Raw genomic sequence first — 27,381 nt, 5'->3', positions numbered from 1 at the left:
GAGACTCTTGGCTCCCGGCTTTGGTTTGGAGCAGCTCCAGCCATTACTGACACTTGGGGAGTGATTCAGCAGACGGAGGATCTTCCTGTCTCTCCTCCTTTCTCTATTCATCTGACTTTCCAATAAAAATATCTTAGAAGACATTATGAACTCCTGTGTACATGTTTGTACATAGCCCTGTGACTTCTCAAGTGTGACCAGGACTATAACTTTCATGATGACCAGAACCAAGCAAAGTCTGAGAACTGATATGTTTTACAGAACCCAAGGAGGCATGATGACACAAGGTACTGTGATATCCTGGATGGGATCCAGATGCAGAGAAGATACTGCGTAGAAATTAGGAAATCCAAATAAAGTTTGGACTGCCAGCATCGACATGAATTCATTAGGTGTGACAAATGCACTGCACCACATAAGATGCTAGCAACAGCGGAAACGGGTACAGAATTCCATTTTTACCCCTTTTCCAAAAGATCAGAACTATTGCTAAAATTTTCAAATATTACCAAAGAGGGGCCGGCATGACAACTTAGCAGCTAAAGCCCTCACCTTGCAAGCACTGAGATCCCACATGGGCACCAGTTTTAATCCCGGCAGCCCTGCTTCCCATCCTGCTCCCTACTTGTGGCCTGGGAAAGCAGCTGAGGATGACCCAAAGCCTTGGGACCATGTGCCTGTGCGGGAGACCTGGAGGAAGTTCCTGGCTTTGGACTGGCGCAGCTCTGGCCGTTATGGCCACTTGGGGAGTGAATCAGTGGATGGAAGTTCTTTCTCTCTGTCTCTCCTCCTCTCTGCATATCTGCCTTTCCCGAGAGCTCCTCTCTCATTGGGCCATGGGTCCCCTCACCTAGATGGTGCAATGATCTAGCATTCGCCAAATAGCATTTTCCAGTGATATCAAAGCCAGTGCTGAGCGTCACTCTCACTGGAATATAATTCATGCAATTTTCTCAAAGGAAAAAAAAAAAAAACATACACACACATCAAGCAAAGCAAAACCAAACCAAAAAAAAAAAAAAACCCGAACACTTATTAGGACCAAGAACTCTCCCCTGAGTTTTTAACTTGGCATAAGCTCCTAGAGGAAAGCGCTGACTCATGATCTCAGAAGACAGGTGCTCCCCACTGTGAGCCTTCCTGAAAACTCCAGATGCCCCAAGTCAGTCCCTGTGTCCAGCAGTCTCTCCTATGAATGTCTGGCTACCGGATACTCACATATCCCTGCATCTTTGTGGGAATTCTTCCCAAGGCCAAGTTTGAAAAAAAAAAAAAAAAACAAAAACACATAAATCTAAGAATTTACAATTTAAAAACAGTAATTATCAGTCCCGGTTCTGAGAATGCTTGTTATTGCCAAACTCTTTCAAGATCCACCTAAAAATGTTTAAAAGATGTTCTTTCACCTAAAATAACAGACAAAAATCATTCCCTCAACAGTCTTGTTATGCAATGCAAAACCCATAGGAGATTAAGAGAACTCTCAGGACACCCACACCTCCTTCCAGACACCCAGGCCACCCCCTTTAGTGCTCAGCAAGGCATCTGACAACCTAAGACCTTAATGCTGCTTCATCTGAACTCATGCTTACAAGTTATTAAAACGTCCAGGAGCTGCACTGTCCGATAAGGTAGCTGTAAGTCAAACGTGGCTACTGAGAATATGCAGCAGACCTAGTTCACACTGTGACATCTTCTAAGTATCACACACACCCGGGATTTTCAAGCTTAAGTATGAACAAAAAGACAGTATCTCGTTAATACATTTTTCTATTTGCCATAGGCTGACACAGTATTTCTGTTCATGACATGACAAAATAATTTCAAGTTTCCTTCTAATTTTTTAATGTGGCTACCAGAAAAACCTAGAATATCTAAGTCTCAAGATACTTTACATAAATACTTTTGTTAATTCTGGCCTGTTTTTTTGCCCAGTCTTCCTGCAACTCACATAATAGATTTCTATACTCTAAACAAAGATGGCCTTTATTCACAGAAGACTCAGTGCACATAGGAAACCAGAGGAGGGACAGGCGTCAGACTCGGTGCCACTCTGCACACAATTCCCGGGCAGCACTCCTACGAGCACCACCTGTGCACAAGCCCAGAGCCTCTGTGTTTCACTCCAAATCACCTGGCAGATGATCATGAACCCTCCTGTTCACGGGTGTGGTGCAGACTCTGCTCAAATCCAGAGAGTTGTCCAGCATGGCATTGATCCTTCGAAAGATACTGGCATTGCTACAGGTGGAGAGTGCAGGCGCTTCCTGGTTGTCCCAGCAATCTTGTCTCCTTCCCACGTCTTCTTCCTGGAGACAGAGAAGACACTGAGTTCTTCGCACTGGGACCCAGCTGCTCTCTCCCTTTCTCCCAGTGCCACAGATGACAAACAAGTTAACTTGAATTTGATTAAAAAGCAAAGTCCATGTTACTTTATTTATACCTTATATATTGACTATCAACAAGGTACTCAGAGACTCTAAGAACGAAAACACCAAAACAGAAAGGCTACTTCCTCAACCATCATCATCTAGCGGGGCACATATGGGAATCAGCAGGACACGTAGCAGCAGGTGGATTGGGTTCATATCTGACTGCAATATAAAGGAACGCAGTACTGACACATGCTATGACAGACAAACCTCAAAACACATCAGGTGAAAGAAGCCAGTCACAGAGCACATCATCATCTGGACCTATTTATACGACATATCCAGAGTAAACAAATCCAAAAATTAGCTGTACTGGGAAGGGGATGGGAGAGACCAGAGGGGCAGTTAATCCATACAACAAGGTCACTCCTGAAGTAATAGATCCTAAAATTAATGCGGTGGCTATATAACTGAAGACGTTAAAATACTTATGATATCTAAGTTATGATTTCACAATGCAGTTTTAAAAGTTTGGGTTCTTAGGTTCGGCACGGTAGCCTAGCAGCTAAAGTCCTTGCCTTGCAAACACCGGGATCCCATATGGGTAATGGTTTGTGTCCTGGTGGCCCTGCTTCCCATCCAGCTCCCTGCTTGTGGCCTGCAAAAGCAGTTGAGGACGGCCCAAAACCTTGGGATCCTGCACCCAGAACTCTGACCTCTTTAAAAACAAGTGTCCTATCATTTATTGACTGCGTGAGGTCAGAATTTTAAAAAAGCAATGCTTCATTTCCTCCATATATAAAATGGGTATAGAGTGCAGACCCAATTTTGGCAATGTTTGTGGAACACTTAGTCTGCTAAAAGCTGCTTCCACTGCTGCGACTTTTCACATCCGGATATGTAATCACAAGAAAAGGTGTGATAAGCACCAAGAATGGCACAGACACCACCAGGAGATAAATGATCATTAACTTGGTTTGGGCTTCTTTGGTTTTGAGAAGCAGAGACTGAGAAAGTGACCCTATCCATCCACAGGCTCCCTCCTCACATGCCCACAAGGACCAGGCCACTGAAGGAAGCCAGGAAGTGACTCCTGCCTCTTCCCAGCTTGTGCACAGGCAGTTAGCTGGGGTGCGGAGCCAGAGCCCAGCACTCGCAATGCCGTTGTTAAGAGTACAGGCAAATCTACTGACATGGAAAACTCGCAGGGCATTACTGAATGCGTCTGCGCAGTGTTCGTTCAGCAACCACCACTACTCTAAACCATCAGCAGGCAGAAACCTGCCACTCCGCACCTCCTCTTCCTCACTCTGCACCCTTCGCCCCACACAGCAAGCCAGGAAACACTGGTGGATGACCAAGTCTTTTAAGGAGTCTGCCTCACCTGTTTCCATCATTACCAGTCATCTTGGGAAAACCAACCAACCACCCAACCACAAATAGACCAGGAGAGGAAATGGGCACTGACTTAACCAAGACACATCAAAAGCAAAGCTTAGCGTTGTGCCTGGTTTAGGCTACTAAAATCAAGGTAAGCATGAGAATGGCCAGAAGTGATCAATTCTGTAAATGACCACAGAGGGAATAAACAAGGCTCTACTGCAACCTTAAGCTCCTGATTAGACCAGCAACCTGAGAGCAGTGATGACAACCAGAATGCTTGCAAGCTCATTTCCCCAAGTCCTCCGGAGGAACCATCAACGACAAACCCAGAGACGCCAGGCCCTTCCCACAGCTGTGGATTCCCACCTTTCCCACTGCACAGTTTCACAAAGGCTAATAAGACGGCAAGCATGAACAGCCCACAGATCTTAGGAGTGCACACCTCACTCACTGATAATAAACATATCCGTTCCCTGAATGCCTGGGTCCGATTCCTGCGGCCGAGCTCCCAGCTTTAGCCTGGGCCAGTCCTGGCTGTTGCAGGCACATGGGGAAGTGAACAGCTGCATAGATGACTTCTGTGTCTTTCAATTTTTTTTAAAGATTTATTTTTATTATTTTTTTATTGGAAAGGCGGATATACAGAGAGGAGGAGAGACAGAGAGGAAGATCTTACGTCCCATGATTCACTCCCCAAGTGAGCGCAACGGCCAATGCTATGCCACTCCAAAGCCAGGATCCAGGAACTTCTTCTGGGTCTCCCACGCGGGTGCAGGGTCCCAAAGCTTTGGGCCATCCTCGACTGCTTTCCCAGGCCACAGGCGGGGAGCTGGAAGGGAAGTGGGGCTGCCGGGATAGAACCGGCGAGGAGTTTAACCACTGCGCCACCGCGCCGAGCCCTCAATTTTCTTTTTTAAGAAAAATTCTGAAGTCTGGAAAGGGAGCCCTGGCATGGCCAGGTAAACCACAACACAATGTGCTCTAAGCACACAGATCTCTAAGCCCAGGTGGCCTGGCAGAACGTGTCTCCAGGGCAGTGGTAAAGGCAGCGGCTGGAAGCACACAGGGCAGGGAGGCACTGGAGCCACAGGCTGGAGGGGGTGGGGAGACGGGGGAGGGCAGCTCAGCCAGTCCGCCACAGCAGCAGCCTGTATCCCAGCTGCTCTTTGCTTCAGATCAGACTTACTGCTAGTGAGGCTGAGAAAGCAGCAATGTGGGAGGTCAGGACAGAGTTCCTGGTTCCTGGCTTTGATGGCCCAGATCTGGCTGTTGTAGCCATTTGGTGAACAAACCAACAGATGAAAAAACTTAATCGTTCCAATCTCTCCTTCTCCACTGTCTTGCCTTTCAAACCAATTAAAACAAAAATACTGGTCTTGTATCACTCAGAGAAGGAAGCACATTGAGAAGACAGCCTCCCATGCCAGGCTAAGGAGTCAGCATTCTCTCTGAGGTTAGCAGTTACCTTACTGCTCTTTATTGAATGTGGCCTCTGGTCATCCTGCCCTGCTAGGAACTTAGGCTATGAAGCATAAACTCCAGGCAACTGGAGGTTGCCAGGTACCTGGCACACCTCCCACCCCTTCTCATGTAACACCAAATCACAGCTCTCACTTAGGACCCTCTCTATGTTAATTAAAAATAAAAGTGAGGTGTTCAATTTGTACTCCATACTGCTTGACCTTATTAGTAAGTACCAACACATACCCTGAACCACTAATTTGAAAGAGGAAGAAAAATATCTCAGCCCCATGTCAGCTGAGGAGCACATCTACCACTTTTCTTACATTGCATAATAAGGGATAAAATTCCCAACACTGGGGCAGACATTTGGACCAGTGGTTAACACACTGGTTAAGATTCTTGTATCAGGGTTGGCGTTGTGGCATAGCACGTTGGGCTGCTGCTGCCTGCTTGCAGTGTTGGCATCCCTCATCAGCACCGGTTCAAATCCCGGCTGCTCCACTTCTGATCCAGCTCCTTGCCAGGATGTCTGGGAAGGCAACGGAAGATAGCCCATGTCCTTGGGCCTCTGCATTCACACGGGAGAGAGGGCTTTGGCCTGGTCCAGTCCTGGTCCAGTCCTGGCTGGGATCATCAACAGTACACAAAGCATATGTTCTATCAAAGAATCCTATCTCACAGAGCTTCTGAATTAACAGACATACACAACCTAAGACACACTCATGCACTGGATAAACAGATGGCATCAACCAGCACCATCGTCATTCATTACATCACAGGGTCAGAAGCCACTGCAGGAGAGACCTACCTGCTGTCAGAGGAGACAAGTGAACTCAAGTAGGGTAACTGCTTCTTTGAAGAACCCAGGTCTTTCTGTACTAGGAATCCCTGAACTCTTCCCCCTAATTATTTAAAAGACTAAAAATATTTCACTATAGGAAGCAAAAATGTGTCATACTGTGGAATTGCCTAAAACCTGAACCTGCTATGAAATACACTAATACTCTTTAAATTCTCTGGGGAAATACATTCCTAGTTTCTCATCTTCAAAAGGAAGGCTGCTGCTACCTACTTCCGCACTCATTACCTACACATGGTCTACATCTCAACCAATGGCAGGTCCGACCTCGGACCAGAGTTCTGCTACCATGAAGAGTGTCTCCTGGCTGCTCTGCTATGGACAGTCAGGAAGCAAGTGAGCTCACAGCCCTTTTGTTTTTGACCTTCTGTTAGTCTGAACAGGAGGCAGGCTTCAACAGACTCAGAGTACGCACTTTAGTACTAGTGAAAGCCAGGAGACCACAGGTACTCCCATAGAACAAGGCAGCACCTTGCAGGTCGCAACGGCTGACCAGCGCTGTGCTCAATCTGAAGCCAGGAGTCTCAAGCCTCTTTAGGTCATCCATATGGGTGCAGGGGTCCAAGGCTTTGGGCTGTCCTCCACTGCTTTCCCAGGCCACAAGCAGTGAGCTGGGTGGGAAGTGGGGTTGCCAGGACACGAACCAGCTCCCATATGGGATCCTGGCACTTACAAGGTGAGGACTTTAGCCACTAGGCTACTGTGCTGGCTATTGCGCCATTAATTCCTTTAAGATTTATATTTTATTGGAAAGTCAGATTTACAGAAAGGAGATACAGAGAGAAAGATCTTTCACAGCTGGTGTACTCCAAGTAGTCGCAATGGCCAGAGCTGTGCCGATCTGAAGCCAGGAGCCAGAGCTTCTTTCGGTTCTTTCCACACATGTGCAGGGGTCTAACGCTTTGTGCTGTGCTCTACTGCATTCCCAATCTTCCTTTAAAAATTGAAATTCTTGGGCCCAGTGCGATAGTGTAGCACCTAAAGTCCTCACCTTGAACACGCCAGGATCCCATATGGACGTCAGTTCTAATCCCAGCAGCCCTGTTTCCCATCCAGCTCCCTGCTTGTGGCCTGGGAAAGCAGTCAAGGACGGCCCAAAGCCCTGACATCCTGCACCCATGTGGGGGACCCAGAAGAAGCTCCTGGCTTTGGAGTGGCTTAGCTAGAGCCATTGTGGCCACTTGGGGAGTGAACCATTGGACGGAAGATCTCCTTCTGTCTCTTCTCCTCTTTGTATATCTGACTTTCCAATAAAAATAAATCTTTTTAAAAATTGAAATTCTGGGGCCCGGCGCAGTGGCGCAGTGGTTAAGGTCCTTGCCTTACATGCCCGGGATCCCATATGGGCACCGGTTCTAATCCCAGCAGCCCCACTTCCCCTCCAGCTCCCTGCTTGTGCCCTGGGAAAGCAGTCCAGGACGGCCCAAAGCCTTGGGACCCTGCACCCATGTGGGAGATCTGGAAGAAGTTCCTGGCTCCCGGCTTTGGATCGGCATAGCATTGGCCGTTGCGCTCACGTGGGGAGTGAATCATTGGACAGAAGATCTTCCTCGCTGTCTCTCCTCCTCTCTGTATATCTGCCTTTCCAATAAAAATAAAAATAAATGTTAAAAAGTAAATAAATAAAAATTATAAAAAGAATTGGAATTCTGTAAAAATTTGAATCCACACCAGATGGATATGTTGCTACTGAAGAGGAAGATCTCAAAATACTGCACTTCTCAGGTGGAAGAATTCTACAAGTGTCTCATCTACAAACCCCAACTTGGCCTTCAGCACTCATACTACCTAGGTACAACCGGTGAAGGCCAGCCACTCGGGTCAACCCCCCGACCTGCAGATCTTCAGTGGTCAGAAGCCAGTGCTGGTTCTGCTGCAGTTGGGTTAAAGTCTACCCAGTGTGCCTTCAGTCCACTATCTGAGACACACCACTGACTCCTCGGGCTCCTTACTGCCGGCGGTCATCATCTACACTAGACTCAGAGCTCTGCCCGCTCAGGAAGGCTGGTCTGCCGGACAGCACACTCTAGTTTGGCTACAGGGGCTTTTGGATGTATTTTAATGTTATTTGAGAGAGACAAAGGGATGAGGAGGAGCCTTTGAGGGAGGGGAAGAGTGAGCAAGTACAGGCTTAGCTCTCCAAATGCTTGCCACGGGAGCCTGGAACCCCATCCAAGACTCTACTCTTCTACAGCATTCTGTGCTTTCTTTGCTCTCTACTCTCCTCAATGAATTTGTCCCTCTGTCCCACTTATTAATGTCCGGCCGCAATGTTTCTTTGACCTGTTTCTGTAATCTCAGTATCTAACAAAGCTTCAGTATCTGTGACATACTGACTTGAACTGTGTTGAGGTTATCACACTGTCATTTCAAAAAGGTACACTTTGGCAGCTGCATATGGACCCACTTACTTCCACATCTTAGATTTTTGCATGGCCAGCTCAAGGTGGAAAACCAAGAGAAGCCATTAAAATCAAGTCAAGAGAACTGGCCATTGGTGATCTGGCTAGATGATTTGCATTTTTTCTCAAGGAAAGCTTGTCACTTCCTCATGAGGAGCTGTACCATTTCCTGTTCTGTGGCTGATGAAAGGGCTGTTGAAGATCCAGCAGAGCATTCCATAATCTGTACACCTATAGGGGTTCTGCTCTTCATTATAAGCATAAAACTAACAGCTAACATAAAACTAACAGACCAGTTCTTTGGGGGCATATGACCATTTCTGCTGCTTCTGTGCGGGTGGTTCTGCAGTTCACTAGCTCCAGTCTAGAAAGGCAGACACCTGGCACAGATGCAGAGCCGCTATTTGCTACATCTGAGTCCACTTTCAGGGTACCTGGGTTGAGCCCCAGCTACTCTGTTGCCTTTCTATCTTCCTTCTTATGCACATGCTGGAAAACAGACCCTGAATCAGCATGGGAGAACAGGAAAGCCTCCTGGCTTCAGACTGGCTCAGCTCTAGCTGTTGTGGCCATGTGGGGAGTGAACCAGCTGATGGAAAATCTGTCTCTGCATAACTCTGTAGCACGGTCTTTCAAATAAAATTTTAAAAGGAGGGAGGGGGTGAGTTTAAGTAACTGAGTTGAGGCTGTAGAGGTCCTTGCCTCCTTCCCCTCTCAGCAGTACCACCACCGTTAGACCCAGGGTTCTTCCTCTTCCCTCAGCACCCAAGTCTGCCCTCCACCAACTCCTCTCCTTCCAGCTTCAGGCATGCTGTGGGCTCTCACATCTTTCTTGCCTTAATGTATCCCAAACCACTATCTTTTCTTCTGCTCTGTACCAAACTCCTAGAAAAGTCATGTGCTTCCTTCACTTAGCTCCGTTTCCCTGCTCCACTTGCAGTATTCTGCCAGCGCAGCCCCTGCGAAATATCCCTGACATCACACGCCTGCCCCTCGGTGACCAACTTCGAGCATGAACCAGGTAATGCTTCAATGTCTCTTACAGAGTTCCCAGCTGCTGTCCACACTACTCAGGAGCCACTTACCCCTGATTGCCCCTGGACATCTCTGGTCACACTCCAGATTCTACAGGGACATCTTCACCCACTGTCCATCATTATCAACTTTGTCTGGAAATAGGAAATACTTACTAAGATTTACAGGACAGGTTTCTGAGCACGTTCAGAGAATATTTAATACCAAGACCACTCAAGAGTTTCATGAGCTCACAGTTGCTGTCACTGTAGCTCATGTCACACTTATCCAGCAAACTGTCAGCCCAGATTTGTTAAACTCTAAGGTCTTTCACAGCTTGTCTCTTAACAGCACCAACACCGACTACCATCAGACAGACCCAAACAGCCTGCATCACAGGTGTTCTTACAGTAGCAATCACAAACCCCAAACATGGCTTTGACTTCCTTCTTAGGCTTTGAGACTCATGGGGCCGATTTTAATCCAAGCTGTTCCACTTCCCATTCCAGCTTCCTGACTGGTCTGGAACAGCAGTGGAGGATGGCTCAAGGCCTTGGGTCCCTGTACCCACGTGGGAGACTGAGAAGAAGCTCCAGGCTTCAGATCAGCTCAGTTCTGGCTCTTAAGGTCATCTAGGCAGTAAACTTGCAGATGGGAGGTATCTGTCTCTCCCTCTGTTTAACTCTGCCTTTCAAATAAAAATAAAATAAATCTAAGAAAAAGAAAGGAAGGAAAAAAACAGTGGTTCATCTGTTGACTTCTCAGTGTCAAAGCTCCCAGGTACTCAAGATCGTTTTGGGGGGGGGGGGGGGGAAGTACCTGGTGTGGTGTCTCAATTAGCAAATCTTCCTCGCTCAAGTGCCAGAATCCCATACGGGTGTTGGTTCATGTCCCACCTGCTCCCCATACCTTTCCAGCTCCCTGCTTGTGGCCTGGGAAAGCAGTACAGGACGGCCTGAAGCATTGAGACCCTGCACTCGTGTGGGAGACCCAGAAGAAGCTCCTGCCTTCAGATCGGCTCAGCTTCCGCTGTTGCAACCACTCAGGGACTGAAGCAGCAGATAGAAGATCTTCCTCTCTGACTCTCCTTTTCTCTGGAAGTCTGCCTTTCCAATTTAAAACATGTAAATCTTTTTTTAAAAAGAAAAGATCATTTCAGAACCTGGGGTTTTCCTTCTGTACCAGAGACCAGCCACAAAAAGAGCTGCTCCCCGGGCTGGTCTCCTATGCTCTCCCCTCCAGAAAGCTGCCTCCCAAACTGTCCGAATTCTCAAGGCAGAGCTCTGCAGACCAGTGTCCCGACGGGAGCCCTAGCACACCACAAATGAGGTGATGACCCAGACTGTCAACTCCTCTGGCCAGCCTTTTCCTCTGTGAGAATGGCACACCCTCACATCCTGGTAAGAACTTGTCGGGCCCTGCCCACTCCAACAAGGTTCCTACTGCCTTCCTTTAACTCCCATCCTCCCCACCGAGTCCACTTCTCACCCTCGGCACCTCCTGGTCACATGGCCAGCTCTCGCGCACATTTAGACCCTCTTGGTAGCCAGCCAGTCACCCCTGGGCCACCCCATCAAGCTTCTGCACAGAGTAACCATTCCCACCCTCATCTCCACCACTTCACCTGTTCTAAGAATATATAACATTTACAAAGACAGGGATATATTAGGAGAGATTATATCTTCCATCTCCTGATTCTTGCCCCCATATGGTTGCAAAAGCTAGAGCTGGGTCAACCCAAAGACTATTGATGAGCCTGGAATTCATCCAGGTCTCCCATCTGTGTGACAGGGGCCCAAGGACTTGAGCCATCCTCCACTGCTTTCTCAGGCACATCAGCAGGGAGCTGCATGTGAAGTGGAGCAGCTGAGACTCGAACCAGTGTTCATAGGGGATACTTGCATTACAGACAGCAACTTCTATCCTGCAGTGCCACAACACCCACCCAGCCCTTACTCATTTTTTTTAAATCAGACATCAGATGGTTCTCTCCCCTCTGAAGTCCTTTTTTTTTTTTTAAACCAAGTTCACTGTGTTTTATCAGATCCGATGGACACTTTTTCAAGAGTTCACAATGTTTTCACTCATTCTTGGTGCTACTGAAGATGTATGAGAAGTACAACTCAGTCACTCCAATGGACACTGGATCTCAGTAACTCTGGCCTTAGGACGCCACTGTACTCTGGTAAAATTACCAACACTGTGTGTTGGTGCCAGTGGACTCTAGCTGTCAATGCTTATTCATAAGAAATTACAACTGAAAGAAGTAGCTACTCTTGAAACCCACCAGGTATGAGCACAGGTACAAAGTTAGTAAAAGCAGTGGCATTCCTTGATATTCTTGCACACCTTTTTACTACCTGGCTTAGTGGAAGAGAGCTGGATTTTCCTTTGTGTTTCTCTAATCTGTTTTTATCTTTCATATTATTGTTAGGAAGGTACTTTCACAGATTAGTTGGAAAGAGGAATTTAAGATTTGAAACACAGAGGGCCCGGTGTGGTAACCTAGGGCTAAGGTCCTCATCTTACACATGCTGGGATCCCATGTGGGCGCCAGTTCTAATTCCAGCAGCCCTGCTTCCCATCCAGCTCCCTGCTTGTGGCCTGGGAAAGCAGTCAAGGACGGCCCAAAGCCTTGGGATCATGCGCCTGTGTGAGAGACCTGGAAGAGCTCCTGGCTCCTGGCTTCAGATCAGCCAGCTTCAGCTGTTGCGGCCGCTTGGGGAGTGAATCACTGGACGGGATGTCTTGCTCTCTGTCTCTCTTCCTCTCTGTATATCTGATTTTCCAGTAAAAAATGAATAAATCTTTAAAAAACATTTTTTGAAACACAAAGTTACACAGAGAGGGGGAGACAGATCTTTTGCCTGTTTGTTCACTCCTCAAATGGCATCCAAGTTTCCCACAGGTGCTGCAGGAGCCCAAGAACTTGGGTCACCTGCTGCTTTCCCAGGTGCATCAGCAGCGAACTAGATAGGAAGTGGAGCAGTTGGGACTCGAACCAGTGCTCACATGGGATGCTAGCCACAGCATAACACACAGTCCCCAAAGAAATGTTCTAACAGCTTTTTCAGAGAAGTGTGGCTCTGCTGCTTTGATATTACACAAGAACTCTCAAGAAGTGTTAGCTTAATTGCACCATGGAATCTGCAGCAGCTCAACAGACTCGTTCACATGTTGCAGCAGCTGGGTAGCAGCTTACACACACTTCTCGGCATGCCCATGTCCTGCATGGCCGAGCGCCCGGGTTCACGTCTGGCTTGGCTTTCCAGTCCAACTTCCTGCTAATGAATACTTGGGTAGGAAGCAGGTGCTACCTGCGCAGTATGTGGGTCTCTGGTCTCACATACTGCACGCAGCTGGGAGAGTGAGCCACATAAAAAATTCAAACGCACTGGTCTATCTTGCATTCTGGATGAATCTGATGTCACATTAGTAACGTGTGGCAGACACTAGTTTATGGGATTATGCAGACTCTGCAAACTCCGACATGTCAGTGAACAGCACCCCCTCTCGGGGGAGTCTTCCCCAAGCACTGGGGAAGGCGTCAAGCTCATCTGGTGGCAGACAAATGTTTTCACAAATTCTGATTTTTTTTCTTCAAAGCTCAGATTTTGCCACTGGCAATATTCTGATTTTTTTGTGAAGTAACTTACTTACTTTTTCATGTTCAAGAAAATGTCTGGCAAATACCCAGTTATATAACTGTAGTCTTTCTCTCAAATTAAAAAAAAAAAAGTCTCAGACCCGGTGCCGTGGCCTAGAGGCTAAACTCCTCACCTTGAACGCACCACAAACCCATATAGGCACCAGTTCTAATCCTAGCAGCTCCACTTCCCATCCAGCTCCCTGCCTATGGCCTGGGAAAGCAGTCGAGGACGGCCCAAAACCTTGGGACCCTGCACCTGTGTGGGAGACCTGGAAGAAGTTCCTGGCTCCTGGCTTCGGATTGGCACAGCACCAACCGGTGAGGTCACTTGGGGAGTCAATCATTGAACGGAAGATCTTCCTCTGTCTCTCCTCTCTGTGTATCTGACTTTCTAACAAAAATAAATAAATCATTTTTTAAAAGTCTCAAAAAATAAAAAGTCTGTGCTTCTTAAAACCCAATCAAATACTTTTCCTTGGCACAATCAGTAGACTTGAATAGGAATCCAGGGTGCTCTGCACACATTAGAAGCAACACTCAATATTGAGATGCAGTGAGATTAACTTGCATTGCTTCATCATGGACATGCAGGCATTCAGAGAGTTGAAACACCAGTTTAGACACCTCAGGTCAGTACTGGATAGCAAGTCTTGCCTCCAGTTCCCTACTCCAGTTTCCTGCTACTGTGTGTCCTGGGAAGCTGTGGATAATGGCTCCAGTAGCTCTTCACCACCTACATAGGCAATCTCAAAGTGGAGTTCCCAGCTCCTGGCTTCAAAATGATCCAGCCCCAAAAGCCATCTGAAGATGGTAGAACAGGACGGAAGCTCTCCTTCCCTGCCTCTAAAAATGACATTCATACCTGATACTGGCTTTGCTGGGAACATGCCGCCATGGCCTGGCTTTGACATCTCAGGGTCAAGTTAGATCCCTGGCAGTCTAGTACTCGACTGACAGATACACCCTACAATGAGGGGCGCCTGTTAAGAGCACACAGCTGGGTCACCTTTCACCCACTTGCATTGTCCAAGGCCCCCCACCACAAACATCAAGACATGGAACACGTCCAACACCCTACTGGTTTCCTGGTGCCCTTTCTTGCCCTCCACCTACCTCCAGGGTGTACCAATCAGACTTCTGTTGGCACCCATTCATTTGCCTCTTTTTCAACTCCTTGCAAGTGGAATCGTGCACTAGGTAACCTGGGTCCAGTTTCTTCATTCCACTTAGCCTGAGGCTTCTGCAGTCGGCACTTCTTTATTACTGCGCAGTGCCTTGCAGGTGTGGATCCACAGTCACTCTGATCCGCAGTCCTCCTCATGGAGGGCAGAGAAAAGGGCTAAAATAGCAGACCTGCCCACCACCTTTTGCTGGCATCTGATAACCTGGATTTTAACTTCCTACCACTACAAGAACTGAGAGAAGAACTTACGACACCTCAACTGAACAAACAGTAGGATTTATGCTGAACACCTGACTTTCTTCTGGTGCCTACAATTTTGGTATACTCCAAGCAGAGGTTGACAAACCTGGAGGTGTGGGCACACCCTGGGCACTGGGTGTCCAGCCCACCTCTCCAGCTGCTGGCATCTTCCCTGAGTTGCCGGCATGTTGAAATTAAGCCATGGCCTCTGGGACAGAACCTCTGTCAGGGGGCCCTTGGCTCCCCGACAGGAACCCACCCCACACCTTCCCCTTAAATGCTTTGAGCCGTAGCCTTTAGCTGGAATAAATTCTGGCCTTGTGTTTCAGGTTCAATAGGCTTTCACTATGCATGGCTGACATTCAGGGTTGAGTCCCAACTAGTCACAGTGTCCGGGAGGTTAGTCTGTGAAAGATCTCTGGGCCTCAGGGCTTGACCTGGGAAGGCAGCTCTAGGCTGGGGTTAGTCTGATTAGTCCATTATGCTCCTGTCTCTGTGTCCTGGCTGCTATGTGATCTACTGGGCGTGTCTCCAAGTGGCCCTCCTCCAGCCTCTTCAGATTGCTTAAGCCAAGGGGGCTGCCCAATCTTGGACTATGAACCCCCAAAATTGTCAGCCAAAACCCCTTTCATTCCTCAAATAGCTCCTTCTTGGGAGTTTCGGCTGAGTGGTACTGAGTGCCATTATATGCCAAGCCCTGTGATCAGCTAACCCAGGCATAGTCAGGAACCCTAATACAACAGGCATCTCTAGTTTTCCTTCAGGTTCTGAATATGAGCAAAGCTGCTGGGAATATTTGTGTGTATACCTTTTCAGAGTTAAATGTGCTTACTTCTCCGGCACACAGCAACCCATGCGCAATGCCCAGGTCACAGGATGGTACTCCTTGCACTCAGAACTCTAGAGAGTGTGCCCCAAAGTGGCCTTCTAAGTTCTGATCCTTGTCTACACACCAGCTGTTCCTTATGCTTGGAATTCCCTCCCACTCTGCTTCAGCAAAACTTTCAAATCCTTTCCCTGCCTACCACACATGTTGTTGGACGAATATTCGTTATTGGGTACTTACAATACAGCACATCACTTATCTGTGCGTTCCTGCTGGATTGTTGACTCCTTAAAGAGCTAGAAGGTTACTTGCCCTCAATCCCTAGAGCGGCCCCTGGCATCAAATCAGAAAGCAATCAACGTACACAATGGTCCTCTTTGACCCCTTCCCCAATAACCACATGGCTCTATTTGTGCACTGTTGTTCCTGTTGTTCACGGGGAATTACCTTTGATTCAAACTTAAGATTTCCAATCCTGAAATGACTGAGAGCTTTGGCACTAAGAGGGAGAACCTGTGAAAGTGTGAGCGTATCAGCAGGGACCTGGGGGTGGGGGAACAGGCAGCAGAAGGCAGCAGCCCTCTCCTGTGGAGTGCCCCACCCAGCCCAGGGACAGGGCACCACCCTAAGACTCAAGTGAGGGGGGAACAATGGAGCAGCACTGGGGCCCTGGGGCCGGTGAATGCGAATGGGCAAGAACAAAGGGGAGGATGGTGGCCAAGGCAGATTTAAAATACTTCTCTACAGCAAACCTGAGTTGTGAAGTAGCAAGATGAATGGAAAAGACAGGGCATTTGGTGAAGCCAAGGGAGACAGCCACACTAAACGGGGTGAGCATGGCACAGCCAGATGAGCCACCCCCCGTGATGGCAACAGTCCATACAAACACTGGTTTGAGTCCTGCCTGTTCTGCTTCAGATTCAGCCTCTTGCTAGAATTCCTGACAAAACAGCAGAGGGTGGTCCAAATCCTGGCACTCGGGCTCCCAGGGTTGGCCCAGCCCAGCCTCTCTGTTCTGGCCACTTGGGGAGTGAACCTCTGTATGTCTTTGAAACTCTGTCTCTCAAATAAATTTTAAAAGAAGAATTACATCAAGCACATTGTAAGGAAACTGGAAGGCATTTCCAAAAGAAAGCTACAAGCATGTATTTACCTAACACCTTTCTCAATTGCAACCTCTAGCGGAAGGGGAGACACAGAAAAATCAAGCTCCCAAACCCAGTTCTTGTCCCCACAGGGACACTATGGTGCCCCTTGGGGGGGTGGGAGCGCAGGAAGAGAACCACATACAATCCAGTAAGAGGGATAGAATCTGATTAGCTCCAAGAGACAAGGAAAGAAATTGGCTGTTTGCAGACCTGCTGGGTCCTAAGATACAAAATTACTTCACAGAACTCAGGGAAAATTGAATTAAGTTTATTTTGGTATGGAAAAATTTTAAAGCCATGTGTCTTCACCCCTACCCCGTCCCCGCCCCCCCCCCCAAAAAAAACCTGTTCCCTAAGAACTTTCTGAAGATCACCGTATCCAGTCTGTAGTCCAACCAGAAGTGCAGGGCCTGAGAGGTCAGAATCACGTTCATGAACTGTAGCTTTTACAGGAACACATGGGTCCTTGCAGAAGGGGCGGAGCTGCAAGAGCCGTGCTATCCAGGGGCGAAAGGAGGCCTCCAAGCACCAAGGCAAGGCTGATGGTGAGGGATGCCTCACACAGGCTAATGGACCAAGCACAGATGTCACACAATGTAAGACAATCAGACCCCAACCAAGAGGACAAGGTGCATGCATTCTAGATCCACCAGTCTAGAAACGAGAGCTGGATTCCAGCACTCATTCGCGGTATAAAATCGCAATCAGCATTTTTTAATTTTAAACTTAAATCTTCCTGTCCAGTGGAAGCAGTAGGACATTACAATCCTGGATTGGTATCACCTCAAAATCATACCGGTAAGACTAACACCATCTGTGCTTCAAAACAATTCAACATTACAGCTTAAAAAAAAAAAAAAGATAAAGAAAAAACTAGGTCTCAGGAGAACCGGCAGCCCCAGGAGATAGGCAGGTGGTTGGAGCCAGAACTCGGAGCACACAGCCAGCTCCACCACAGCTCAGGCGGTAAGTACTGGGTGATTAAGCAGTGTTCCCTCAAAAGACACAAAGAAGCCCAACCTGCCCTTCAAGGTAACTGTTCTCTCCCGATGGGGGAGTTGCCCCGGGGACTGCAGGCTCTGGACAAGAAAGAAACCAGGGGCACTGTCAGGGCACTCCCAGAAGCAGCGGCCACCAGGCACCTGACCCATTTGTACCACAGAAATCAGTCTTCATTCTGCCCTCTGGGCATTCTCCAGTTACCTCGAGGGAAGTCACCACAATGCAAACGGAGTGTTACCTCACTCCAGCAGAAGAACTGCTCCGCCCTTACAGAAACATTCAGAAAAGACCAGGTTGAGACAAGGCTGACTCGTGCTGAACTACAGAAAGCCAACTGCAATTCCATCTAATCAGCAATAGTGCCTGTCCCACCACACACACATTTGAACACACATTACAGGATGGCAAAATTATCCCGCCAAGGATCTTTTTCAAATCCAACAAAACTCCCCGGAAATTGCATCCATAACATAAATTCAATCCCCTCAAGTTTGGATGCTAACTTTTTGTGGTAGGTCTGATTTTCCCACAAGTATGAAATACTACATACGTGGCGTGTGCCTTTTGGCTGCATCTTTCCAGCTAGCTCACAGACCAATGACAAATGTCCTGCTCTGGAGTCCCACCCTGAGCAGCAAGCTCTTTCAGCATCTGGCACCTGTGGTGGTCAAGATGGGACACTCAGAACAAAGGCAGAGAAGCAAGGGCACTGCCAAAGCTGCTTTGTGGTGGACAGGCAAGGCAAGTGGGTAACATAAACATTGAAAGGGTACTATCAGTGCTTCAAGGCCTTCATTCAAACAACAGAATCAAAATTCTTAAGGTAACATTCTCCTACCCAAACTTGCAGGTCCAACCCCACCCCTACCCAGGGAAAAGCAGGTTGAGAGCGCACAGCATCCCCAGCAGGCAGAGGTCGCTGGGAGCTGAGCCACACCGCCTACTGGAGACAGCAGTCCAGACGGCGCTGTCCGTCTGGCACACTCCCCTCACATATTTGAGTGGGAGGTACAAACTCACTTATTCATGTACCCCTGAAGCGAACCATTTCAGGGAATGGTCATTTTAGCTACAGCACCGGACGCCAGGTAGTAGCAACAATTCCAACAGAGAAATTACTTCAGTCACCTCCCCTCCCTCCCCTCCACGCCCAAATCCACAGACAGTGGACTTAAGGTTGAGTGTGTGGATGATAAAGGAAGGCTGTGTGAATAGCCAACATTTTAAAGTTTCCATCTTTCCAAAAACTTTCCTGGCTACAGGTTTGTTTCTTGTTTGTTTCAAACTAACCTATTTGTATTTTAAGTCTGCATTCTCACAGAAAAATTCTTAGCCAGACTTTCTGCTGTTTACTGCTTTAAACCCTTGGGAATGAGCTACAAACGCAGCCCCTGATACCTGCCAGTGCGGCAGCTCTAACCAGAGCTGAAGCCCCAGCCCCTCACTCCTGGGGCAGGGCTGTGTGAGGCTCTGGGAGCTCAGCCAAAAGCGATTTGCCACACGCTGCTAAAAATCCCTTTGCAATTATTCCTGGAAAACTCAAAGACATTATTATGGAAGCTTTATTTAAGACAGAAGAGACTCACTGACCTCTTATTAGTCTTAAAATAATTAAATAATATCAAATGCCCCTTGCTTCAGAAGAAAAATTACTGAAACTTGCCAAAGCATGGTCTTTCACCCAGGGTGCAGGGAGGAGCCCTGCCTTGCCCGGCCCTCTGGCTCACTCCCCTCGGCTGGCTGCTGGACACAGGGCCCGGAACCACACACAGCACATTCCTCCGGACAGCAGCACGGCAGTGCCAACATTCAGAGAATCCAGGCCACGGCTGTAAGGGTCACCTGGCCCTCAAAGGGTCACCATGGGCCCTCAAGCCCATAGGCCAGCACATTTCCTCAACCACACACACAAACAACCCAGAATATGCAGGACCGGCTAGGCTAAGGCACCAGATTGGGCACTCGGTCCCGTCTCTGAACAGCCCATATCTTGGTTCCTAAGCCTGTGTCCTCACCTACAAAGGTTAACAGGAAAGGTTCTAAAGGAACATCTAATAGGAAGGTTCATACTCCTATGGTATACACACACTTTTTAATCACTACATTAACACAGGGGTAGTCAGCTTAACTAAGAAAAACGTTACAAGCCACCATGGACAACAACCATCTGAATCTGGGTGTGGGTTTTTTGAGTCTTGGCTGCTGGGCCTTCAATCAAGCATCCTGCTAAGGAACCTGCAAAGGTAGTGCAAGGTGGCACGAGGGCTTAGCCCCCGCAACTCAAGTGAGAGCAGGATGGAGCTCCTGGCTCCTGGCTGGCCCTGACCGCACTGCTGCGGCCACCTGAGCGGTGAACCAGAGAGGGGTTCTCTCCCTGTAACACTCCCTCTCTCCATAACTCTCCCTTTATCCAAATAAAAATAAACCTTAAGAAAATGACATCTACGGCCAGCATTGTAGCACTGCAGCTTAAGCTGCAGCTGAAAATGTTAGCATCTCACAGGAGTGTGGGTCCAGCTCCCTGCTAACACACCTGGGGATGCAGTAGACGATGCCCCCGAGTCCTTGGGTCCCTGCACCCATGTGAGGGACCCAGATGCAGTTCCTGGCTCCTGGCCTGGTGCTGCCTGTTGTGGCCATTTCCGGGAGTGACTCAGCAAATGGATGATCTCTTTATCTTTCCCTTTAACTCTGCCTTTCAAGTAAATCTTTAAAATAAAGCCAAAAAACATACCATCCACTTAGGCACCCCATTTCTGCTGTACAATGGCCCTCAGTGAGGCCAGCAGGCCAGCTCTCTGGCCCCTGGGCTTGGGTTCCCATTCACTCTAGACACTGAAAACAAAAGCAGCAGCTAAGACCCAGTAAATGCTTATTAAGGCAGCTACCAACACTTGCTTACTTGATACCAAGTGGTGAGCTGGGAGTCTCTGAAGCGTTTGTTTCTAGATTGCCCACCCACATCTTCACTCCCCAAATGACTGGAATAGCCCTGGAGCTCCAAGTCTCTTTGTGGGTGCAGAGGACCAAGCACTTGGGCCATCCTATGCCCTCACTGCTCTCCCGAGCAGCCAGGACTCCAACAGGCACTCATATACATCTGGAATGCCTACTGCGCTGTGCAACAACACGGGCTCCTCCAGTCTTGAGTCACCACCCCCCATTTCCTCCTCACGGACACTGGCCAGGTGCATCACAGTAAAAATAAAGACCACAGAGCCGTCAGCCACACACTACTCTAACCTCTGGGTGCTGTGCAGATAGGCTCTGCACCCCCTCCTGATGTGGGGAGACCCCAGACCAGGGAGCCGCTGATAAGATAACCACCTAGGGCGTCTGGCGTATTTTTAATATCACAAAGGTGGACTTCAATGTAGTCGGTTTCCAAGCCCCATTTTGTCAACTGGGCATGCACTGGCAGGCCTCCCAAGATGAAATTACTGTGATTAAACAACAACAACAACACAGGGGAGCAGGTGTTTAGCCGTACAGACAAGGTGCCCCTCATCACAGGATTACCCAGGCTTGCCAGCCAGCTCCCTGGAAACAGACCCTGGCATACAGCAGAGCAAGCGCGAGGAACTGGTCCCAGCTACTCCTGTGGGAGACCTGGATTCCTCTCCTTTGCAGCCACTGCCGGCATGGGAAAAAATAAGCCACCAGAGCTCTTTCTCCCCAATAAACACTTAAAAGGGGGTACTTTAAAACAAGCACGGCAACCTGCTCCGAGAGTAACAGTTCAGACCCCAGCTAGCTCCGTGATGGAGAGAGTGGAGACAGGCCCGAGCCCTGAACGCCACGGGCCGTGGGGACACCCAACAGCCTGGAGCCCACTTGGTAGGCAGAGCTGCCGCCCCTCCCACGCACGACGAAAACAAGTCAGCCAGCGAGGAAGGATCCCCGAGTGCACATTTCCAAGGTTTCTTTCTGCCCGTTTGGGCTTATTTTTAAAGCCCAGCGCGTGTCCCCAAGACCGGAGCCCACTCCCCTCCGTGGACACCCGCGCAGCTGGCACCTGTCAGCCCTTGGCACCCGAGGGGGCGGCCAGAACACCTGCGCCTGCCCTCCGCACCCAAACGCGACCCACCTGCCCTGGCCCCAGCCAGCGATGCACACCAGCAGTATATACCCAGGTGGCAGGAGAGCGAGGGGAGGAAGAGCCGTAGCCAGGGAGACCAAAGGAAGCGGTTGCCAGAGAAATGCAGTGTCCAACCCCCCAACCCCAGCCGGTGGGGGAGGCGGCAGGGCTTCCACGCCCCAGGCCTGGCTGTCGGGTCGCCGTCCCCTCACACCCGCACCCGGTGCCACCCGCTTTCCTCCCACCCGAGTCGTCCGGTGGGGGAGTGCTGTGCACCTGACGCGGGGAGGGAAGTGAGGCTTTGCCTGTAAGAAGGCGCGCACCCACCAGAGCCCCGCAGCATTGCCCTCCAGCCACTTGGGACGGCCGAACAGAGAACGAACGAACGAGCGTGCGACCAGGACGCCCGCGGGGACCACCGCACGTGAGGCGAGGCCGCTTCTCGGGGCCTGCGTGACCCCCACACCGGCCAGGCCTCCCCACAGCTCCCTGGTCTCAGGCGGGCCAGGCTGGCAAGCTCGCTTCAACTCAAGTCTCGCTGCAGCAGCTACGCTGAGGAGGACGAAGCGGGGGACCCCACCACCACCACCACCACCACCACCACCACCACCACCACCATCACGCCAAGGGCCCCCCGTGCACCCCGGCCCGCCGCTCCCCCCCCCACCCCAGAAAGCAGGGGCCAGCGTTGCCTGAGGGGCGCTCCGCCCGCCACCCCTCACGCCCAGGACCCACCTCACCACCACCGGAGCCGCCGCGGCCGCGAAGCCCGGTCGCCAAAGCCTCGCCGCCGGCGCGGGGGGCGCGCGCCCCTGCTCGGCCAAACCCGCCCCCCGGGTGTCGGCTCGGGCGCCGGTCGAACGTGTGAAGCCACGTGAGGGGCCCCGGGGCTAAGAAAGCGCGCGGGAGGCACGCGGGCCGATCCCTCCGCCTTAAAGGGGCCGCTCCGGCCGCCGCCGCCGCCGCCGTCGTGGCGTCGCCACCCCTCCCCGGGGAACGGCGGGCCGAGGACAGGGTCGCGCAGAGAGGCCCGGCCGCCCCGGCGCCCGCGCACGACACTGGCCAGCGGGAGTGCCGGGGAATCCGCTAGCCGTCGCCGCCGGCCGCTTCGGTTCGCAAGTGCGACGGCTCTGAAACACCGAGGTGTCCCGAGCGCCGCGCCGGACCGGAGCGCCCCCACACCCCGCCACGGCCGGCCGGCCGTCCGGGGCAGCCGCACGCTCGTGGACACCGGAACCCTGTGGCGCAGCCTGTCCAGGCCTCCCCACTCCCCGCCTCCTCTCCCCGTTGGGCCGCGGCGCCTTTAAGCCCCAAGGCCCTGAGTCACGAGAAGGCTCGGCGCGCTCCCCCTCACCACACACACACACACACCCCGCCCCGGCTCCACCCGCTCCGGCCGTGCGCCCCCCTGGCCACGAGGCCCCCCACGCCCGCCGGCATGTGACCCGCGCGAGCGCGCCCCGCCGGGGGTGGGGACACGGAGGGGGCCCGGGGCTGGCTCGCCGCTCGGGGCGCGCGGACCGTTAGCTGCCGGGGCCGCCACCGACCGCGGGCCCGCCCAGCCCCGCCCCGCACAGGCCGGGCGGCGGGCGGCTCTTACCAGCGGGAACGCCATGGGGCCGGCGGCCCTGCAGGACGGACGGACGGACGGGAGGACGGGCGGCCCGAGCGGCGGGCCGGGCGGGCGGGCGCGCCGAGGGACGCGCACACACGTGGGCACTATTTTTGCAGCGAGCCGCGCGCAGCCCTGCAGCCCGGGCGGCTTATAAAGCTCCGCCGAGCCGCCGCCGCCGCCGCCCCCGGGGCCGGATGAGGAGCACCTGTGTCGGCCCCGCCCGGGCCCCCGCCCCTCGCCCCGGCCCTGCGCGCTCCTTCACCCCGCAGGCCGAACCCGGGCGCGGAAGCCCGGACGGGGCCGCGCTCTGGGGAGTCGACACCGGCCACAGGGGCCACCACTCCCCGGGCGGCAGCCCCAGCCGGGCGCGCTACTCACCGAGTGACCCTGGCCAAGTCCCTCGTCGGTCGCTGCGCCTCAGCTTTCCCCGTACCAAGGAGAGCCCAGTTGCCCAAGCCCCTGCGACGATAACCTTTGCCAAGTAGAGCTCCGCGTCCAACGCTCCTCCTCTTCTAGTGACCTCCCCAGGGCGAGAGCCTGCCTTGCACGCCGCTGTCCACACTGAGACTCCCTCCCCCCAACCCCCGGCCCCGGGGCTGCAGGAGACGGACAGGCCCGGTGCGCTTGCAGAGAGACAGGAGGAGACGGACAGGCCCGGTGCGCTTGCAGAGAGACAGGGGGCGCGGCGTCAGGAGATGCCGGAAAGTTCCAAAGACACCGAGGTTACCGGTCCCTGGAATCACGGATCCCTGGTGAGTTCGCTTTCGACGCTGCTGCCTGACTGCGGCAATCGGCAATCAGCAAGGGGGGACAAGGGACTGGCTGAGTGGGTGGGTGGCTGGGGCAAGAGCCAGAAGCAGAGTCCCCCTCGTCGGGGCTGTCCTGGGGAAGGCGTCCTGGGGCTCCGCCGGCGCCCCTACCGGAAGCGCAGAGGCGGAGATGACATTCCAGGCGGGGAGAATGTGCGGCTGCGGGAGGGACGCCCAGGCCCCGCTGGCCCCCGCTGGCCCCCGCTGGCGGAGGTGGCTGTCAACTGTTTAAAAGCAATGATCTCTACGGAGGAGTCGGCCGGAACCGGCGAGGGAAGGGGTGGGAGTGTGTGGTGTCCGTCCATCAAGCATCAACATGGCAGTTGGGGCACCGGGAGCTGTCGTCCCTGGCCAAGCAGGCTGGTGGGACAAGGACTAAGGCGCTGAGACGCAGTTGGGGGCGGAGGAGGGGACAGGGACAAAGCACTCCCCGTAGGTTTCTCCCTGGAGTACGAATGGAAGTGCACAGTCACTTTGGGAAGAGTCCCGGGGGAGCCGGTGGTGAGGGCTTAATCACCGTGGTTGAGGGGCTGAGTGGGAGTGGCTGGGTGTTGGCCCTTGCGCAGCCACCGGCTATGACTTGGGATTCCAAGGGCAGAGGGAGACTGGGAGGGCCAGAGACGGAGTGGCTTTGCCGGGGCCCCTGCCTCCTGGATCCTGATCTCCTACCCTGCATTTTGTCATGGGGAAGTGGGTGGGTGCCAGGAAACAAGTCAGGCAGCACAGGAGGGTGGGGGTGGTCACCACGGAAGGGTTCCACATAGGAAAGAACCCCCACCCAGTCACAAATTTCCCCCAAAAGCTGGAAATACTTTTTTCCCCTTTCTCAATATGTGCGTGTGAATTTATTTGCTTGCTAAGCCAAAGAGCCACGCCCTGGGGGTGGGGGAAGTGGGGGTGTGGTGCTCATGGAGTGTGGATGCCGAATTCCTTACCTCCCATTCAAAGGTGAGCAAGGTAAGAGCCTAAAACCTGGAACTGCATGCAAGGGAAGGAGTTTGGGCTGCAAGACAATGAAGGCTTCTCCCAGCCAGGCACGGAGACAGAAACCTCTTCTGCCTGGAATCTCCCAGCAGGGAGCTGGGAGGGTTACTGCTGTTCTCTGCACACCTGCTGTGGGAACTGCCCCAACTGTTTAGCAGCCCCCAGCCCCCCACCCCACCCTCCTTGAACTGCTCCTGCAGACCAGGAAGCAGGTGCAAAGAACGGGAGGGACTTGCCCAAGGCCCTGCAGCTAGAAGGTGGAGAACTAGGACTCAAATCCTGTGGCCAGGTGTCAGAGCTCAGGGACCTAGTCAGGTCAGAGAACTACTGGATCCAGTTCCCTGGAAGCTCCCTGCCCATGGGACAGGCGGGAGAGGTAACTGATTCTGAATACCAGCCTGGAATTAGGTGTGAGGGTTTGCCCCCCCATCCACCCTTGGCTCGACAGGAAGAACAGTCCGTGGCCTTATGGCAGCATAGAGAGGTGGAACTATAGCAGGGCTCTGTCAAGTCCCACAGCTGGTCCCTGGTGCAAACAGCAGGAACAAACAAGCAGCATTATTCATTCTCCCCAGCAACAGGCAGCCTTTGAGGCCAGCTATGCCTGGCCCCATCTCCGCAGCCAAGCCCCAGATGTACAAATGTAGGTCTCACTGTAGCTGTAATTGGCAGAACTCAGTGTTTTTAAATAGGATGCCTGTAGTCCCTCACACGCCTAAGTGTTCTGTGTGTTCACGGCAGGTGACGCTGAAACAAGAAAGGAGACTGCTGGGAGAAAATTATTTCTTGGTTGGAGATCAGAAGGGGATTCCCTTAGGAACTCTAGGCTGCAGGTAAAGTGGACGCAGTCTCTGCTCAAGTTTTGCCAAGCTCTCTATAGAAAATAAAAGAAATAAAACCATGCTATGCTGTGTCTATGGAATATCTCCATGCCTTTTTAAAAAAGATTTATTTTTATTGGAAAAGAAAAATCTACAGAGAGAAGGAGAGACAAAGAGGAAGATCTTCCACCTGCTGGCTCACTCCCCGAGTGGCCACAACAGCCAGAGCTGAGCCGATCTGAAACCAGGAGCTTCTTCTGGGTCTCTCACACAGGTACAGGGTCCCAAGGCTTTGGGCCGTCCTTGACTGATTTCTCAGGCCACAAGCAGGGAGCTGGATGGGAAGTGGAGCTGCCGGAACATGAACCCGCACCCATATGAGATCCTGGTGCTTACAAGGAAAGATTAGCCAATTGAACCATGCCCTTTTAAGTGGAAGGAAAGAACCACCTGTCATCACACACAACTCTACATTCAGAGCATGTTAAAGGGTACATAGGAGAGGCTTCACTAGACATTTTTAGAAAATAAATTTAATGTTTTACAAGATTTACTTAAATGCAGAGTGGCAAAGAAAAGAAGCAATAGAAGCCTTCCATTTGTTGGTTCACTGCTCAAATGGCTGCATTGTTGAGGCTGGGCCAGGTCAAAGCCAGGAATTCATCTAAAGCTCCCATGTGGGTGCTGGGACCCAAGGACTGGGGCCCTCCCTGCTTTCTCAAGTCCATCCACTGGGAGCTGGAGAAGCCACAGAACAGCTGGGACTCAAGCAGGTGCTTTGATGGGGGACCCAGCATCACAGGCGTGATTCCTCCTGTACCACCCCTGGCCCTAGTGGAATTTTTTTACAAGACGATGCAGGAGAATATTTTTGCTATCTCACCCTATGATTGTTTCTTCTAGTGAATTAGAAACAAAAAGCTTGAGATATAAAGGAGTGAAGTCTTGAATTCTGGAATTTAAACATTCCATTTTTGCTTTAAACTTGGGAAAGAGAAGCTGTTCACTTGTAATACATAGGTCTGCAGTGGACTCATTTCCACAGTCTGTAAGAACTCCTGCATTCAATGTGCAGGGAGAAAGAATTCCTTTAAAAAGTGGGCAAAAGATGGGGAGCAGATGATGGACATGAATGAAACCCAAGCAGTTAGCAAACATGGCATAGACTCCAGCTACACTTAGTAAGGAGGGAGTGGCCAGTGAAGCTAGCGCTGGTTGCTATTGCACCCTCCTCAAATGGGTAAAATAAAAAAGTTCAACTGTCTCAATGCAGGCTCATGGCCAGTGAGGGTGTCAGCTGGTACAGCCACTTTGGTTTGTGTGTGTGTGTGTGTGTGTGTGTGTGTGTTTTAATTTTAAATGGAAGCATGGCACTGTACATAGAATCATAGTCTTTGGCTTAATCACACACACATACACATCTGGTCCTTCAAAATGTTCCCAGAAGACAAGCTTGTTTTGAAAGTTCCCTTGCACACAAGTAGACACTGCCTAGATCCAGACAGAATCCAGAGTTCCCATCATGCTCCCCA

At 51.2% G+C, this 27,381-nt stretch overlaps 1 protein-coding gene across 2 annotated transcripts in view; it reads right to left on the bottom strand.

Annotated features, from left to right (window-relative positions):
- The window catches only part of CPEB1 (cytoplasmic polyadenylation element binding protein 1), an 85,389-nt gene extending 62,145 nt beyond the window's left edge, over positions 1-23,244 (bottom strand). Inside the window, exons 1-2 of one of the 2 annotated variants that reach the window (XM_040970147.1) lie at positions 23,221-23,244; positions 2,135-2,309 (exon numbers count right to left, since the gene is read on the bottom strand). In XM_040970147.1, the coding sequence (XP_040826081.1) occupies positions 2,135-2,309; positions 23,221-23,235 (190 nt within the window). In that variant the 5' untranslated portion in view covers positions 23,236-23,244. Of the gene's footprint in view, positions 1-2,134; positions 2,310-23,220 lie in introns of those variants that run through there. The other variant, XM_040970148.1, reaches the window with a different exon arrangement.
- Between the last annotated feature and the right edge of the window lie 4,137 nt (positions 23,245-27,381).

Source organism: Ochotona curzoniae, unplaced genomic scaffold, assembly GCF_017591425.1.
Source record: "Ochotona curzoniae isolate NIBS_2020 unplaced genomic scaffold, NIBS_Ocur_1.0 scaffold_4701, whole genome shotgun sequence".
NCBI classification, from domain to species: Eukaryota; Metazoa; Chordata; class Mammalia; order Lagomorpha; family Ochotonidae; genus Ochotona; species Ochotona curzoniae.
Note: the sequence above shows the minus strand (reverse complement) of the source record. Positions and strands in the feature narration are given on the sequence as shown.